General features: G+C 41.6%; 1 protein-coding gene across 1 annotated transcript in view; it reads left to right on the top strand.

The window, feature by feature from the left end:
- Window positions 1–555: 555 nt before the first annotated feature.
- LOC308314390 (LIM domain only protein 7-like) overlaps window positions 556–18806 on the top strand; it is a gene marked incomplete at its 3' end in the record, with an annotated part of 33687 nt that continues 15436 nt past the window's right edge. Inside the window, exons 1-13 of the mRNA XM_080762008.1 lie at window positions 556–705; window positions 5034–5104; window positions 5222–5291; window positions 5788–5894; window positions 7633–7663; window positions 8222–8335; window positions 8700–8850; window positions 10191–10347; window positions 13309–13626; window positions 15211–15264; window positions 15964–16102; window positions 16199–16389; window positions 17084–17273. Of these exons, the coding sequence (XP_080618134.1) occupies window positions 637–705; window positions 5034–5104; window positions 5222–5291; window positions 5788–5894; window positions 7633–7663; window positions 8222–8335; window positions 8700–8850; window positions 10191–10347; window positions 13309–13626; window positions 15211–15264; window positions 15964–16102; window positions 16199–16389; window positions 17084–17273 (1662 nt within the window). The 5' untranslated portion in view covers window positions 556–636. The remainder of the gene's footprint in view (window positions 706–5033; window positions 5105–5221; window positions 5292–5787; window positions 5895–7632; window positions 7664–8221; window positions 8336–8699; window positions 8851–10190; window positions 10348–13308; window positions 13627–15210; window positions 15265–15963; window positions 16103–16198; window positions 16390–17083; window positions 17274–18806) is intronic.

Here is an 18806-nt window from a genome sequence, read left to right as displayed (position 1 = left end):
TTCAATGACCACTGTTGGACCCCATGGGGATCAGGGACCTCAGGGAGCCACCCATAATAAAAACGGTCACAGCAAACTCTGTTGCATCACAACTGTCCACAGTTCCGGCGACATGTCCTTTTTTTTATTATTCGCGGCGAGTGCTCTCCACTTTGGCCGCAGCGAGGTGGTAACACTGGTAACCCCTCTTATGGGCGCGCTTGGAAACAGCGCACTGAGCGCACTGAGCGCACTGTGCAATGCAAACTTAATAGGCGACTGCGCTCCCGGTGCGCATTTCCGAACGCACCCACATGGCTCTGCCTCTGCACAGAGAGTGGGTGGAGACTTTCAACTTTATTATCCAATCAACTACAATTAGAAATGTCAATAAACTGATGGGTTGAGACCTATTGGATGAGACACCATTGGCGTTTGAGTTCAGTTGCAAACAGAATCAGCAGGAACTTATACTTGTGGCTGTGCATAATCAGCACTCGGTAGGCAATGCCAGTCTTTTCTTTGTGATTAGTGACCAAACAAACAGGCATTAGGCAACCCGGAATATTTTGTATTTAGCTTATTTCATTTTTTAGGTGAAACGTGACAATTATAATCGTGTAGACAGCCTACTATACTCGTCAGAAAACATTTGTCATGGAGTGGCGTGAACACACGAGCGTCAGCTGTGTGAATGCCTTCAACGAGGCTCAGCGTTGGATGGAGGTAAGTTGATTTGATTAGGCTACTTCAAACTTAATCGAGTCCTTCATTTCATTTGTCCTGCAGCGGCTGCAACTTCATTCAGTTAGCCTGTTTTTTTTAGACGGATGAATTGTGATGCATGGGAAGCTGCCTGTCGGTGTGTAAGAACGTTTAATTGTGTAAACGCGCTCAATTTAGCAAGTGATAAAGCCTCTACTCAACTCCTTCTTGCCTCATCCTTTGTTGTGGTTGTCTCGAGCAGTCGAGCAGCACTAAAATGCAAATGCACACTGATAAAATGTAAAAAGGGTTTTCCATGCTTGTATACTTGCATAAAGAAGTCCTGTGTTCTCATTTGCATACATGTACAATATATGACTGCTGTGCTCACAACGCTTTGGTGTAGAACTCATCAAAGCCTCCTACAAAAACCTAGGTGTTTGTAAAGATGATTTTAAACTAGCACAATGGTAACAACAAAGTGTTCAGCAAAGTGTAACAGCAAAGTTCCAAGCATTAGTTGTTTTGCACAAAACACTCATCATCACAAATGTGATGAGGTCAGCACATTAGGGCACATTTGGGCAAGTGGCTATGGCCAAACCCCATGATTCTGAATCCATTCCAAGCATTAGTTTTTGCACGAAAAACACTCCTTGGGCTTAAAGTCCATAGCCATCATCACAAATGTGATGAGGTCATGATATGGGTTCAGAATCATGAAAACCCCCTAGTTTGACCCCTAGTTTGGCCATAGGGATTCACATGGAATCACATACTTTCTTTTCCCTTTTTACCTCTTATTATGATTATTTCCTGTTTTTTGGCTATAAAGAAGTGTATATTTGTATGTCTCTAAATGTTATGATGAATTGAACACGTTTTTTGTATTGAGTTGTGCTTGAAATATACTGTAATTCTGCAAACTGTTAATAAATACTCAGAGAGGAGATATAGAGGTCATGCAGAAGGCCTATATGTAGGCTACTGACGCACACCATTCTGATGTACTTGTGCTGTGTTGACTGACCTGCATGGTGTGCATTGTCCACAGTCCATCCATCACTGGGTGATGTGAGGGCCGCACTAGATTGGACACTCGAATACTGATCGTTCCTAATATTCAAAATAAGATCCTAGATCCACATAAATTCCCTGTATTTTGGCAGTGATGGCACTGCACATCTCATTGCAAATTGTAGCTCATACTTGTTGTTTTCTGTAGGCTACGGAATAGACATTGTGTGCTGTGTGCGATGTTCTGAACCTAAGTCACAATCTATGAAGCCCAACTTGTAGAATCTGGCCAGCACAGTACAGAGTTGTTGACAAATAACTACTTGTAGAATCTGGCCAGCACAGTACAGATATGTTGACAAATAACTACTTGTAGAATCTGGCCAGCACAGTACAGATATGTTGACAAATAAACTAGAATCTGGCCAGCACAGTACAGAGTTGTTGACAAATGACTTGTAGAATCTGGCCAGCACAGTACAGATATGTTGACAAATAAACTAGAATCTGGCCAGCACAGTACAGAGTTGTTGACAAATGACTTGTAGAATCTGGCCAGTCCAGCACAGTACAGAGATGTTGACAAATAAACTAGAATCTGGCCAGTCCAGCACAGTACAGATATGTTGACAAATAAACTAGAATCTGGCCAGCACAGTACAGTACAGATATGTTGACAAATAAACTAGAATCTGGCCAGTACAGTACAGAGATGTTGACAAATAACAACTTGTAGAATCTGGCCAGCACAGTACAGAGATGTTGACAAATAAACTAGAATCTGGCCAGTACAGTACAGAGATGTTGACAAATAACAGTCTAAACTCTAAATGTGGCTATTGTTGTAGTTTGTGTACCCAAGTGAACAGTTATGACAACAGTTTGTTGGCCGGAGGCCCATGCCAGTTTCAACCCTTTGTGTGTCTTTGAAATGATTGATTAAAAGGATGAGTTGAAGCCAGGAAAGAAAGAACTGTGTGTCTGTGTGTGAGAGACAAAAGGCCCAAGGGAGAGTAGCCCATGAACCATGGAACGGTTAATAACCCATGAACCCACATCACAACCTATGCTTGGCTATATTGCAGTGCACTGAAGGACTCGTGTTTATGAAATGCTACACTCTGTGCCCTATGCCAACACTAGAATAAGCTAATAACCCATTGTTTTACTCTATATAATTGAACACGGTTTGCACATTTGTATCTTCCATTTTATGTTGCTTTATAATGTAGCTTACAGGTAGCTTACAGTACATAGTTTACAGGTATCATCATACGATGTGTCAAAGTTAACCCATTTAGCCCTGACACCAAAATGTAAAAGTCCCATTTTCACGATTTTTTCAAAAATGGCAGACCTACAAGCTCGCTATGAGCTTGTAGATCTGATATTTTTCAATAGTTACGTATAACATAAAACTTAGTTAAAACACCAAAAGGGTTCCCGCCCCAAAATGGTTAAAGCACGTGTTCACTTCCTTTTTTTAAGACATGCAGGTCTGATCAATTACAATTTGTAAAAATAAAATAAATCTAAATATCAAATACTTTTATGTTTAAAAAAGGCTGTGAAATGTGTTTCATTGTGTCTGATGGCAGGAGAGGAAAAAAAAAAAACCATTTAAATCCATCACTGAACTCTGCTTACTGTGACCTTTTCATCAATTGCCACAGTAGTTGTTATTCATTTGAGCGACCCGAACGTGGTCCCTACATGTGCCACAACATGTTTATTTATGTCCGTACAAGACCTGCCCTTGATGGACAATAACCAATGGGGCTGTATAGAGCTTTGACAAGTGTGTTAAACCATATGGCTGTAATCTATGGAATCGCGTTGTACCGGGGCAATTGTTTATTGAAATAGCCAATTAAAATTAGGTTTTGCAAGGGGCTGGGGGGGGGGGGGTGGTGTTGTCCACATACCGTAGGCCTTGTATTATGTGTTGTTGCATTAACCCACTTTGGGCGGTAACCCCTTCTGGTGTTAGCATTATGTTATGCTTTAGCTATTGAAAAATAGCAGATCTACAAGCTCATAGCGCGCCACTGAGTGGTGTGCTACGAGCTTGTAGGTCTGCTATTTTTGAGAAATCGAAGAACGAACATGGCTTTTTCGGAAAACTCGGATGTAGAAGACATTTTTAGAATCTGATCTCAGGTCAGAATGGAAAACTGTCAGGATGTAGAAGACATTTTTAGAATCTGATCTCAGGTCAGAATGGGTTAATGTGGACTGGATTTTCTGCATGAGTCCACAGAACCAGCCATACCACGGCTGGTGCCCAATTGTGTGGATTCCTGAGGGAATTAATTAGTGAGAAGAATCAGCCGTTGGGGCTCAGTCAGTGTTTAGGCATAGGGGCTGAACAATAACCCATTTTTTCCCCCGTGTTCCCATTTTATTATAGCCCTTTTCATTTCATTGTCATTTTCATTTCATTGTCCTTGATTACTATCATGCTTAATTAGGCCTGACGTCGAAATTAAAAAAAAAAATCTTCTAAATCCTGACGGTTTTCTGAAATACCTCATGTTTCTATGTCGGTGATACTCAAAACTAGCAGACCCACAAGCTCGTAGAGTGCCGCGCTATGAGCTTGTAGATCTGCTATTTTTCAATAGCTAAATTATAACATAAAAACTTAAAACACAAAGGGGTTCCTGCCCAGAATGGGTTAAAATCATTCTAGTCTTTACTCTGGTACAGGTTCATTGAAGTAGAACTGTTGTGTTTGTGGTCACTTATTTTCTAGTTTTACGATTTTTAAGTTCTTATTGTTGTAAGATCCATTTAAACAACATGGCTGTCAAACTGCCTCCCCCTGGCCAGCCGGGGCGCCTGATGGAGGGGAAAGGAACTGGTTGGAATAACGTGTTCCTTCCACGCGCTACGTCCAACCAGGGAAACTCCCCCCTGTCAGGTGTAAAGGAGCAACTTGGACACTCAGGCATGAAGGAAGCATGAGTTCAAGTCCGTTGCTCTCCCCTTGTCCCCCATATATGGGGACTAGGTTGGTCTCCCCTTGTCCCCCATATATGGGGGACTAGGTTGCTCTCCCCTTGTCCCCCATATATGGGGACTAGGTTGGTCTCCCCTTGTCCCCCATATATGGGGACTAGGTTGGTGGAGTGTGTGTAGAGCCCAGGATCACATTAGATCATTGACACAGGGGTGAAAAATGGGTTACAAAATCGTGGGATAAAAGATATATTAAAAAAAAACAACAACATGGCTGTCTGTATGGCTTACATCTGTTGAATGCACTGACTGATACATTAATGGAAATGGATTACAGCTACAGTAACTGTGTTGTTTTATATTGTTTTTAGGAAGTTACCAAAAAATCTTTTGGCTCCAGTGACTTCCGAGCTGGCCTAGAAAATGGACTTCTGCTTTGCGAGTGAGTGATGATCTACAGTAAAAAACAATGACCTAACTCATGACATTTAATTCCTGATTTGATGATATATATATCATGTATACATACTGTAACTCTCTTGTATTTGTTTTTTCCAAGTCTGATAAACCAGTTGAAACCTGGACTCATCAATAGAATCAACAGGCGCTCGACTCCCATTGCTGGCCTGGTGAGTCCAACTTCTCAAAGTCTTGTACAATGTGTACGGAGACAGCACCTTGTAGCAGGGAAGCCTTTCTCAAAGTCTTGTACATGTGTACGGAGACAGCACCTTGTAGCAGGGAAGTCTTACCGCATTGTGTGGTTTCCTGTGTAAGTTGGTGAGAGACAGTGACTCGTTTCTCTAGTCGACTGATCCTGAAACCGTATAATGGCTTTGAGACTTGAGAGGGACTCGACTAGGTTGTATCCATGGTGAAACGGTATTAAAACCTGATGTGGCTTCTACTTGGTTTTGCAAATCAAAAAATGTGCATTACAAACTGGGAAACTCATCTTAATTCTCTTAAGTTTATGCCTTCCTAGTTTTCCCTTGCCTTTTCTCATTCTTTCAATGGTCACATCTCCTGAACTTGTTTTATTTTACCTGTTCTAACCCTCAGGATAACGTGAGTGTGTTTCTAACCCTCAGGATAATGTGAGCGTGTTTCTATTCTAACCCTCAGGATAACGTGAGTGTGTTCCTGAAGGCCTGTGAAAAGCTGGGACTGAACGAATCGCAGCTGTTTCATCCAGGAGACCTTCAGGACCTGTCCTCTCGCGTAACACTCAGGTATAACTGGACACAGTATGTGTCTGAAGATGTTTTTACTTCTCATCTATAATAAGAGGTCAATCAATGAATTTATATTATTTTGAATATTGAAAATAAACATTTGAATTTGAAGATTGAGGCCTGGCAAGCTACAGTACATTCAAATGACGCCGCTCCCTTGCTGTCCGGCACAGATAGCTGACGCTGTGATAGCCCTTTCTCTGCTGTCATTGTTAGACCAGTAGTGATGTGCGACAACACTTATGTCATCATAACATCCGGTCCTTCAAAATAAGGTTTGAACAGGGGAAAGCTTTTGCGATACGAGGTGAATTCATTGATTAACCCATTCTGAACGGGCACCCATTTTGGTGTTAGCATCATGTTATGCTTTAGCTATTGAAAAATAGCAGACCTACAAGCTCATAGCGCGCCACCGAGTGGCGCGCTACGAGCTTGTAGGTCTGCTATTTTTGAAAAATCGAAGAACGACTGATTTTTTTTAGAATCTGATCTCAGGTCAGAATGGGTTCATCAGACCAGTGTGTGTCCAGTGGAAACCTCGTATGGATCTGATCTCGGGTCAGAATGGGTTAATGCTGGTGGGGAATGTATTTACTCTACAGTAAGTGCCAAGACATCTAGAAAGATGGAGGGGGGAACGAGGCACTTTACTCCCAGCAAACTTCACCACCATTTCTACATCCACATGTTTTATGGTCGTTCAAATCTTAAACGGCCACTTCACCCCTTTTGCAACCAGATCTTATTTTAATTATGCTCCCGGGGTGCCGTCCGCATTCCGGCTCTCCGGTGGTCACCAGACTATACCTGGTTGTCACATGGTCTATTCCTATGAGTCAATGTAGTCGACACCTTGAACATGAGCCTGGCATGGCCAGAATAATATCACTTCTTAGATATTGGTCTGGAATCTGTGTGGAAACTGCATTTCCAAGGGGTGAATTTAAAAAAGAAAAGCCTCTGGTGATAAACCCGTTTGCATTCTCAGTCCTGATTGTCTCCCTCACTAGTTGGGAGGGAGTGACAATGTGACATCCAATCACAATTGATTGGTGCCAGACCAAATCTACAGAAGGCATTTACTTTTTTTTTTATATATTTGCAATGGCAGATTGGTCTGGTTTCCAGGCTAGAGCTGTTCAGGCAATATTTTGACCTGCAGTCTGCAAGCCTTTAGCGTTGGTGGAAGGCAGTGAAGGCACATCCCAAACCATCATGAATTTACATTCTCTTGGTAGAGGGTATCGATCTCCTCTTGTTACCCAGGCCTAAAGCTGGCGTACAGGTGGGAAGGGAAAGGATGAATAAGGGTATACTCAAAGTCTATCCTGAAGCTGTCTTTTTTTCTTTATTCTTTATCTCTTTTTGCTGTTGTGTATATTTACATATGTACTCGTTGTTATCTTTTGTTGTTGCAGTTATTAATGTTTATTATCCTCTCCTTTCATGTGAGGAAACATAGTGTGCACAAAGATGTGACAGAGAAAGTGGACAATGATGTATTTGTATTTATGCTGGGGGGGGGGGGGGGGAACGAAATGTTTTGTTCTTTAAAATGTTAAAAACCAAATAAATATATATTAAAAAAAATGTAACATTCTACAATAGAGTGGAATTAATAAGTGAATGGTAACCACTACTGTGAAAATGGTCTATATGGGTGTGGTCACCATTTTCACTAAAAGGAGTGTCTCATTTCTGTGGTAATTTAATTAAATCTTTCACTTTTTAGATGCGAAGAAAGCAGTAGAAGACTCAAAAATGTAAGTAATGACTCTTTATTTGTGCTTACACATTTACACATGTATTGTTTTAATGCTTAACTTGAGAATGTAAGCATCAGTTTGTCCTTGAATTGAGGTTAGGAAAATGAGATGTCAATACAATTTGTACTGGCAGATTCATATGAGTTGAGTGAAGTTGCTTCCTTGCTGTTTGTGAACTAGAAGCATCCTAAAACCACAATCGCTGCACTAAATGAATAAAGAAATAAGGAATCGACGCACCCCTGCTACTTTAATATTTAATGTATATATTTATCTGGTTTAACAGACTTATTTGTTTATCTAAAAGAATAGCCATGAGATCATGACATTGGATATGAGATTTAAATAACTGACTTGTGTGAACATTTTGTAGTATTTCTTTTTTTTTTGTCAGGTGAAACTTGACTAATGACGGCTCATGAAATTTAAGCGAGCTAGTCATCAATGGGAGTCCCACCCCATGCCGCATTATAAGCCAATGGGAGTCTGACGCCAGGTTTATTATCTAAAACAAAATGACACAAAACTGAGAATAGTCTCTGGTTCTTTTGTCAGGTTCTGATTACAGTCTACTGGCTGGGACGGAAAGCTCAGCTGGACCAGTGCTACAATGGACCTCATCTGAACTTCAAGGCATTCGAGGGGCTGTTAGGCCTAGCCTTGTCGAAGGTAGGTTTATTTGACAGGCTCTTGTTTGCGAGTTCATTGCTCTGCTACAGTATGTGAGCATCAATGCTCTTATCCTCTTAAAGGAACTGGTTGGAATAACGTGTTCCTTCCACGCGCTACGTCCAACCAGGGAAACTCCCCCCCTGTCAGGTGTAAAGGAGCAACTTGGACACTCGGGCATGAAGGAAGCATGAGTTCAAGTCCGTTGCTCTCCCCTTGTCCCCCATATATGGGGACTAGGTTGGTGGAGGGTGTGTAGAGCCCAGGATCACATTAGATGATTGACACAGGGGTGAAAAATGGGTTACAAAATGGTGGGATATAAATATATTTAAAAAAAATCTCTTAAATCCCTTATACGCAGGCTTTGGAGGAGGACACGATGCGTGCTATAAAGGACGGTGGATACGAGTCCCGGTACCAGGGGAGAACCGAGCCACAGCGCCCAAGACCAGACTACAGGAGACAAGACTCCATGGATAGTGTCGACTCCATGGATTCACAAACCCTTCACGGTAAAAGTTATACTTGACATTTGCATCTATTACCGTTTGTGTATTCTGTACACGTGAGCCCATAAAGCATTCTTATCACAATTCTACATGCACAGCATAATATGATGCCGGTTCAGTTTACCCCTTCAGTATATCGGCTTTTGTTTTTATATATATAAATTAATGAAAATATCATACTATTTTATACTTGTCGCACAAAAGTAGTGAATGGTGAGCTTGTAGATCGGCTATTCATTGTATCCATTGGAACACCTTCGTTTTTTTAATTTAAGTGGTGCAACCACTCCCTTACGGAGCTGGGTGGGTGTCTGGGTTATAAGCACGAAAACAGTTATTTTTCACCACCTGTGCGCAACCTAACACAAACACACACACGCACATATTGACTGTATATATCAGGGGTAGGCAACCTCAGGCATGGGTGCCAACATTGGCACAGGGGAGGGTGATCACTGGCACACTGACACTGACATAAGTGTGAGAGAGGACATTTATTTTATAATATTAAAGTCTCCTCACATCAGTGTGCAAATCACATCCGGCACATAATTCTACATTCATTCAAACTGACTTGAGAGGAAGATAAGTGGGTACTTATTCCTCCATTAGGTCTACTCATCAGTTGGCCTGAAGTGGCCTAATGTTAAGACAATATTTCAAAAAGAACAAATAAGGTTGTCGTGAATATGGGAATCAAAATCTGTTGGAAATATTTGTGTATCGATGTGGTGTCATAATAAAATGTAATGTTGATATGGCACACTGACTATCAAGAAAATAAAAGCATGGCACTTCATGTGAAAAACGTTGCTGACCCCTGGTATATATATATATATATATGCTTTCGGGTGTCCCAGTACAGTACAGTAGAGGTATCGCCATACGGTAACTCGGTTCCGGCCTCCTGGCTCACTTCACACGGGTGTGATTTGTTTTTTTTATGTCCTGAAAAGTAACATATTCAGCCTTATTGGGAGAATTCCTAGTAAATGAATCCATCTAATCTCCTTATCCCTAAATCTGAATGTGTTGTTCCTCTTGAATACAACGCCTTCATGTTTATGCTCCGTGTGCGTAAGTGAGAGATTCTGTCAGTTCCCACACCGTGGTGATAAAGTGGGGTGAGAGGGACTCTGGCACGGAGACTCTTGGTTGTTAGCAGGTTGTCCAGTCAAGGTTCATCTCTTTCCTCTCCTGATATTTGGATATTTTTTTCCTTCATTTGCATTTGCTCTTCATCTCTTTTCCTGTTGTAAACATTTCATGCTCTTCATTCTAGTTGTTCTTTGACTTTTGCTTTTGCTCTGTCGCTTCTTGTAATGTTTCCGTGTGGTCTCCAGGGTGCGGGAGTGACGCAGAGGCAGACCAGGGTTTCAGGATGGACTCCACGCACCCGGCGGCCCAGCAGAACAGAACCTACGTCCCGGGCCCGGCAGCGCTCCTACGAAGAAAGCGAGGGCAGGAGAATGGAATGGGCTGCCCCAGCCCTCTCACTAGGTACTGTAGCTAGCGTGACGCTTTCAGATGTGCTGTTAACTTGCATAGAATAACTGACCTAATCGCATAGAATAACTGACCTAATCTGTTGAGGCCTGTGTGTTTTCTTCTTCAGTTTGTAGTTAAATTCCTTAATGCTGTGACTTTTATTTCGTCAAGAGTACACAGGCATTGTACTGAATTTGTGCACACTGCCACACTTGGGATGACTGTTTTTTATTTTATTTTAATTCAGTGAATAATTTGTGCAGTGGTTAAATGACAACATACAGACACAATAGGCACCTACAGTTTAAAGTTACAAGCTCCGTGCTTTTATCAACATCAGATTCACAAGTCCTCACCCAGACATGAGGTAACCAACAACATGCACAGAAAAAAAACAGATGGCAACTGTGATTAATTGTAAGTTATGCATCCTCACTCACACATAGCCTTTGTGTCAAATGCCACGCATGCCTGCATGCATGCATCCTGCAACACAAATAGTCAGACTGCAGCATTGCTCAGGACTCACTGTAAAGGGAAGAGAATCTCAACAAAGGCATAATATAAGTGAAGGTGAACTACAGCTGCACCACTGTAGCCTACTGTGCTACAGTATGTAGGCCCAACAAGAAATACAAGTTAACTGTTAATTTACACGCTTGTTTTAAAGGCACCTTTTGATGGAACTCTGCAGAGCTCATCTTTACACTACAGTTTGAATAGTAATTCAGAACTTATAATTTATAACTTATACCTTTTTTACCCCTCTTCCCCCCCCCCTACGCATCTGCACTTGTACAATTTAGCGTAACTTCTTTAATACAACTCTTTTTTAGTGCTAATAACATTGCATTATCAACATGAAAATGTTGATACCGATACTCACGAACATCTCCAGAATGTGTGTTTGGCACTCGGCTTTGATCACCATGCAAATAGTGTTTGAATTTATTGTTGGACAGCAGTTATCATTGTCCAGTCATTTTGTTGCTTATCCCATTCTGACCGGGCACCCATTTTGGTGTTAGCATCATGTTATGCTTTACCTATTGAAAAATAGCAGATCTACAAGCTCATATCGCGCCACCGAGTGGCGCGATACGAGCTTGTAGGTCTGCTATTTTTGAAAAATTCGAAGAACGACTGACATTTTTAGAATCTGATCTCAGGTCAGAATGGGTTCATCAGACCAGTGTGTGTCCAGTGGAAACCTCGTATGAATCTGATCTCAGGTCAGAATGGGTTATTTGGCTCTGTGTTTTGCTTGGTGAAGACCAGCTGGCCATAACCTTTTCTCCTGCCAAGATCTTTTTCCAATTGGCCGGTGGTCAGTACTAGTTACCAATATTGACGGTGACTCTGAGGACAAGCTGGTGTTGGACTCGTGGTTACCATATTATTGACACTTTGACCGTGACTCTGAGGATACAGTTCTCGACCTGGAGGCATAATAACCCATTCTGTCCGGGAACCCATTTTGGTGTTAGCATCATGTTATGCTTTAGCTATTGAAAAATAGCAGATCTACAAGCTCATAGCGCGCCACCGAGTGGCGCGCTACGAGCTTGTAGGTCTGCTATTTTTGAAAAATCGAAGAACGACTGACATTTTTTGAATCTGATCTCAGGTCAGAATGTGTTAATCAGACCAGTGTGTGTGTCCAGTGGAAACCTCGTATGAATCTGATCTCAGGTCAGAATGTGATAATATGACCTCGCCCGCTCGTACATTACGCTCACAATACCCTGATACGGTTGTCACGTTTTACTTGCCGATTAGTTGAGACGAATAACAGTAAGTCTACACTAATTATCCATAATGTATAAATTATGGATGAGGGTCAGGACTGGAGCTAGGCCTTTTCAGGGAGAGGTCAGAATAAATTATGGATTTGTAACTGTTATTCGTCACAACTTCTCAAATGTCATACAAATTGATTTAGTTGTAATTTTGGCCTTGAATATTGGTACATATAAATAATCGCACCCGTTTGCTCAGACACTGAGGTAACATTTCCATTCATTGTCAATGGGAATTTTTGTGTAGGACAAAAATACAGATTTGATCAAGACACAAATTCTCCATTCATTGTCAATGGGAATTTTTGTGTAGGACAAAAATGCAGATTTGATCAAGACACATGACGTAAATTCTCCATTCATTGTCAATGGGAATTTAATCTTGGAGCAAATTGGCTATTTCCGTCCTACCAGACTCTCCTCCATTCGTTGTCAATGGGACTTGAATGCTTGTGTAAGACGAAAATCTACACTATTAGCTAATAGGAGGGATTATCTCAATTGCGACCAGGCCTGTGGGAGTGTGGGCCCCTCCATTGAGCCCACAGGGCAGCTAAGCCCCCAGTAATGATCATCTAGGGATATTATGGGATTTCATCACACCTAGATCAGTCTCGCCTAACTCCAATAACATTGCTCTGCTCTAATGTTTGTTTTAACTTTTTTTAATATACTACAGGTGGGTATAGTTCAGGCATTTGCAAACAAGGCTGCTATCTTGAGGATTAACCTCTACTTTCTACCATCTAACTCGGCATGGAGATGGTGTGAAATGGTTTAACCCATTCAGGGCGGGAACCCCTTTTTGGTGTTCCAAGAATTATGTTATACTTTAGCTATTGAAAAATGGCAGATCTACAAGCTCATAGCGTGGCACGTGGAGTGCCACACTATGAGCTTGTAGGTCTGCTATTTAAAAAAATAATAATCTTTAAATATATATTCTTTCAGAGCAAACGTTTTAACTAAAATCTTTGAGGGCAATTACATGGGGGTCCTTGACATGAAAATGTTTGAGAACGACTGACATAGAAACATCATGGGTTTTTCAGAAAACTGTGGAGATTTAGAAGCCCTTTGTAGAATGGTTCCCAGGTCTAAATGGTTTGACCTTTGACCCTCGCCATTCTTGAATAAACCCAACATAAATAAATATACCAACTCTTTCCAGCAGCGCGGTAGACGCGACACCTTCCCTTCTTCCCCAATTCTATCGCTCGCTCTCCGAAAGTGCTATCGACGACAAGCTCTTCCCGAGAGCCGCCGTGTGCGAGGAAGACTCTGACGAAGAGGAGGAGTACACGGAGGCAGACCCCGTTCTGGACGACCTTTACACCCGGCGGGTTCAGCTGAGCCACCACCAGACGTCCACCAACCTCAACTATGACCGCTATCTGCCCCGACACTGGACGCCCGAGGAGGCCGTCCAGGTGAAAAAGATTTACCAGGGCTCCAGGAAGAGGCCGTGGTATCGCAAACTGTTTGACAAGAGGTCCGTCAGTGTCGATATTTAAAAAAGGCTTCTGCTATGCAAGGCAATGTTGAAGAATGGCAAAGTAATGGAAGCAGATTTAACTTTATTAACCCAATAACAACCATCTCCATCTTGTCCCTTTTGGTGGTGCATTAACTGGCTGCTACAGCTACTGCTACTGGAAACCACAAGAACCTGCTCTGTGTAATTTGTTTCTGTTCTGTAACGTCTTGCATTTTAATTTGAGCTTTAGCTACTAATCCAACAATCATCTTATTATCCACATGTAAATGTATAAACTCAAGAGTTGAGAACCAAGAATGCTCAGTCTAACATTCTCACTCTGCATGGATTTGTTGGAATGCTTTTTTTTTTTTTTAATCTGTCAGCTTTCTACTGTTAATCTCTAAATTTGTTGACTATTTATATTTTTATACTTTTCCTTTTTTTTTTTATTATAGCCTCAAGGCCTCAGCTTCATCAATCGCTGAGCCATGAGTCATGAAATCCTGGGTTGAACTTGTGACACCTACAGTAGTTACAGTACTGCTGCATGGAACCTGTCTCCTGCAATATCTCAAGTGTCTTAAGCAGACTCCCTTTTTTAATATGTACCCCCCCACCACCCCAAACACCATACACCCTTTCACTCACTGCCCAATAGATCCATACACTTGATTTAAGGCCATACTTGGCCTAAATTATCTTGAGCAAGCGACACTGTTGTCTGATTTTACTCTTCCACCCATGCACACTTTGAGTCACACGCTACACATCTACCCTACATTTATGCACAGCGTGTTGGTATATTGGTACATACTGTACAACATGTTGCAGATATTTGTCCCGAGACATGCAAAATGGTGCTGCTGTTTATGTATAGGTTATTTCATATAATACTGTTGCTGTACAAGCTCCCTTTCTGTCAGTTTGAACCTATCCAAATAGATTTTCCTAAGCACTGTATGCTCCGTTATCTGGTATTTATACAGCCACCTTTTTATGGTACTGATGGCATGCATCTACTGTGTATATCCAAATAATGAATGCTGCTGAATCATGAGTCATCCATCGTTCTGATAACGGAGCAGATGACTCACAGAGTCCTCACGTGATCGCCATAACAGACTTATTGTTCTACCCTATGTGCTTTACCAGCAATGTGTGTGTGTGTGCTTTGAAATGGTGTCAATAAAGTGTCAGTTGAAATTAAAGTGCTGTATGTGACTTCATGCATGGATGTGTTTTGAAAGCCTTTTTTTAGTGTGGTTGCCAAACTGAATACAGTAGTTGCCTTATTACTCGAGCCATAATTATGTCAAATCAGGGTCCCTTAGTTGTGACTTCATGTGGGTTCATACTGTACATCATCACACTGTACTTATGCAAGACTCAAATCTTGAAATTAGTCGATGCAACCACACTTCTAATATCCCAGAAGTGTGCATTTCTATTGTCTTTCGACATCACACCCGTTACCTACAGTACTTTTTTTTTTTAATTATTGGGATATTGAATTGCACTAAATTAAATCTTGAAATCAAAAAGGATACATTTTCAAATGGCTCTTTTGGTCAAAGGATTGTTTCTTTGGTTCTGTAGAACGATCAAACCCAAACCCGGGACCCCAGCTCAGGTCAACCCTGGCTGGATTTGGTAAGTCTGAACAAATTCTTGGAAGATTGTTTTTTGCTTTATTCTTCATAACTCTCGTTTCCTTCTCATAGGACAACTTGAACATTGAGAAGGATTCCTGAGTATAGGTTGTGGGAAGCTTGAGAAAGGCCTTCATGTCTGTGGTTGTCACTTTTTGCTTTTCTGTCGCATAAAAGCTGCATTTATGTCCAAACTGGAATCTATATGTATCAAAGCCTACCACCTTATGTTCTTACCCAAGATATTAACGCTATACTGGGCTGTTTATCGTTGACTGGCTGTAACATTTAAAATGCATTACCTCATTACCTCCTTTCAAATGATGTCACTGTTCTCTGACGCCTAGCCGTTAAATGTTGCTCTTGGTTATTAGAATTTGCTTACGGCCATATTAAATATCGGGCATCATCACTCTAATGTTATGCATACTTGAGTATCTTGGTGAGGTAATGGGAACATGACTGCATGGTACTCTGTGTGTGTGTGTGTGTGTGTGTGTGTGTGTGTGTGTGTGTGTGTGTGTGGCCTGTAGGATTTCTACATGCTTTATGCTTGCTATGCAACTTGCGTCCCAGAAGATGGTGCTGTTACACGACAAGTGAAATCTTAATTCACACAGCTTATGCCTTTGACATTGTTGTTCAAAATTAACATTTAATGTCTTTATGTCTCTTGCGTCTCCCCTGCATCCCAAACCAGGAGTAAATCATCGAGTGACATCCCAATGATGACTCTTACTGTCCATAAAGCCTCTGGGGGGAACGCCCCCCCTGATGTGAACACACTCGGCACAGTAGGGGCCGTTGGCGGGCCAAGGGACTGGAACAAGTGGCAGGATGTAAGTCAAACGTCGCTAAAGCTAACTCCAGTCCACACTGAATGAAAAGTAGCTTTCAGATTAGTAAGTTACTTGTTTTATGTTGTGTTTATTTAGGAGTTGACAAAATGGAAGATTCGCCGCAGAAGCACCAGCTTGGACCTCTATAAGCAGTCACAAGAGCGAGAGCATGTCATCACTCAGATGAGCATCGGAGCGGTGGGGGGCCTCACAGAGTATGGGAAGAAGAGGATCGGGGCTGTGGCGAGCCTCACGGAGTATGGGAAGAAGAGTGGCGTGCTCGAGAGGTAGGCTGAGTTTGTCATACAACCTCTGAAAGTCTTTAAAAAATGTGAGTATAAATGAGGCTTTATAATTAATCCATTTTGGGCCCCCTGGGAACCCCTTTTAGGTGTTAAGCATTATGCTTTAGCTATTGGGAAAATAGCAGATCTACAAGCTCATAGCGCGGCAACTTGTAGGTCTGCAATTTTTTTTTAATCATGAAAATGTGCCTCAAATCTTTGAATACCGGTTAATATCATTACAGAGTGAACATTTTAACTCAAATCTTTGCTTCTGGGGAGGTCCCTGGAACAACATATTTTCAGATTGGGGGAGGGGGGGGGGCAGAGGCATATTACATATAACTTTTGGGGTCCTTGACATGAAATGTTGAGAACCACTGATGAAGAAACAAGGTTTTTCAGAAAACTGTCGGGACATTTTTTCCCCCCGACGTCAGGCCTAAATGGGTTAAATATGATGAGGCTTTATAATTATTTGAACTGCCAAACCGCTATATTCTGAAGTGTCTGTGGGTTAAGAACGGCTGACTTGCATCATGTAAGTTTGACCTGTTGGAGGATCCTGCAGTCAAGTGTAACTTGACACAATCACCCCCCCCACCCCACCCAGTCCCCCCCCACCCATTTATCTCTGCTCTTGTGTCCATTCTTTTCTTCCTTATCGCCTTTCCATTCATGTCCAATAATTCCCCAGGGACCTCCAGCAGTCATCAGGCAGCAGCAGCAACCCTGCCAACTATACCCTTTACTCCACCTCTCTTCCTCCGACATCAAAGCAGTCTCGTTGTGATCTACGACCCCGGACTCGAGCTCTGTTGGCCCGTAGCTACGCCACCGAGACCCCCTTCAGCCCCCCTGGTGCCCTGCAGGCCCCCCACACGCAGGTGAGTCACACTAACAGTGTTGTTTTTGGCAGCAAATTTCTAATTTTAGTTTTAGTCATTAGTCTCTTGAATAGTTTTCACTTAGTTTTTAGTCACATTTTTTAGTCACCTGGAATGTTCTAGTGTTTTAGTCTAGTTTTAGTCGACTAAATGTCATACGATTTTAGTCGACTAAATCTACAGTTGATTTAGTCGACTAAAATGTGTTTTGACAGGCCTTGATGTAGTTGTAATGACATGTTTTACACTTTGGTTGCATGCTGAAAATAGCAGATATACAATCTCACAACGCGTCGCGCTTGTATATCTGCTATTTTCAGCATGCAACCCAGCATAAAACTGGATCTCTTGTCCATTAGTCCCTTACTAACATTTTAGTCTAGTTTTTATTTGTTGAAGAAATTGTCAGTATATTTAGTCTTAGTTTTAGTCATCATAGATTCGTTTTTATTTAGTTTTTATTTAGTTTTAGTCAGTGGAAAAAGGTAGTCGACGAACATTTTTCGTCTTAGTTTTAGTCGACGAAAACAACACTACTCACACAATGCTGTCCTGCTGCAACCACATTAGTAAATAATAATTAATTAGAAGATGTTTTCTGCTGGAATCATCTTTCACAACATTAGACTTTCATATGTGCGTGTGAGTTCTTGACATGTTTAACCTTTTGTTTTTATGTTGGTTTATCATCCAGATTAATTCTGGTATCCCTATTTTGGGAATGTCATCATTATAGGTGAAAATTGTCAACTGTTCAAATAAATTCAAAAGCCACGTGTCTTGACTCGGGGGGCACATTGTGAGCTTGTATTGGGGTAGGGTACAGTATATGCAGGGTACGGTGACCAGATGTCGTTATGAAAATTGTCCCCGTCTTCACCATAATTATTAATAATGGTTGTTTTCAGTGGTTGCATAGACGTTTATCATGGGTTTTTGCTCATGCTCACCGGAAAACATTAACAAATGCATTGCCTGTTTGAATTCAACACTGAGGCTGATGTCTGTCTGTATGCTAACCCTGTGGTGCGTATACATGTCCGCACGCGTGCATGTGTGCACTGAAAGGTTCCCTGTTTGAGGGGCTGAATACTGTATATGGTCACCATATACAGTGGTCAACAGTTGACAAATGATAATGATATACACAGACAGTTGTCTGTAGGATGTATGCTCAGGCGAACAGAACACCCTCGCATGCAAGTTCACTGTGTTCAGAAGCAGTTAACATTACTCTATTTAGAGCTTACTCTACACCACTCTACACTGCCCACTTGTGGTCAAGCTACAAAAAAGCTTCAATTCAAGTAGCATATAATGATGCCATGAGAACTTTACTCAACAAGCCTAGACGGTGCAGTGCAAGTGAAATGTTTGTGGCTGCAAGAGTCAATACTTCTCAAGCTGTTCTCCGGAACTTAATGCATAGATTCATGTGTCTGTGAATAGCATCATAGTCAGTATTAATAACCCTTGGATGAGTCTGTGAATAGCATCATAGTCAGTATTAATAACCCTTGTATGAGTCTGTGA

Source organism: Protomyctophum bolini (genome assembly GCF_963924005.1).
Source record: "Protomyctophum bolini genome assembly, chromosome: 1".
NCBI lineage: Eukaryota > Metazoa > Chordata > Actinopteri > Myctophiformes > Myctophidae > Protomyctophum > Protomyctophum bolini.
Note: the sequence above shows the minus strand (reverse complement) of the source record. Positions and strands in the feature narration are given on the sequence as shown.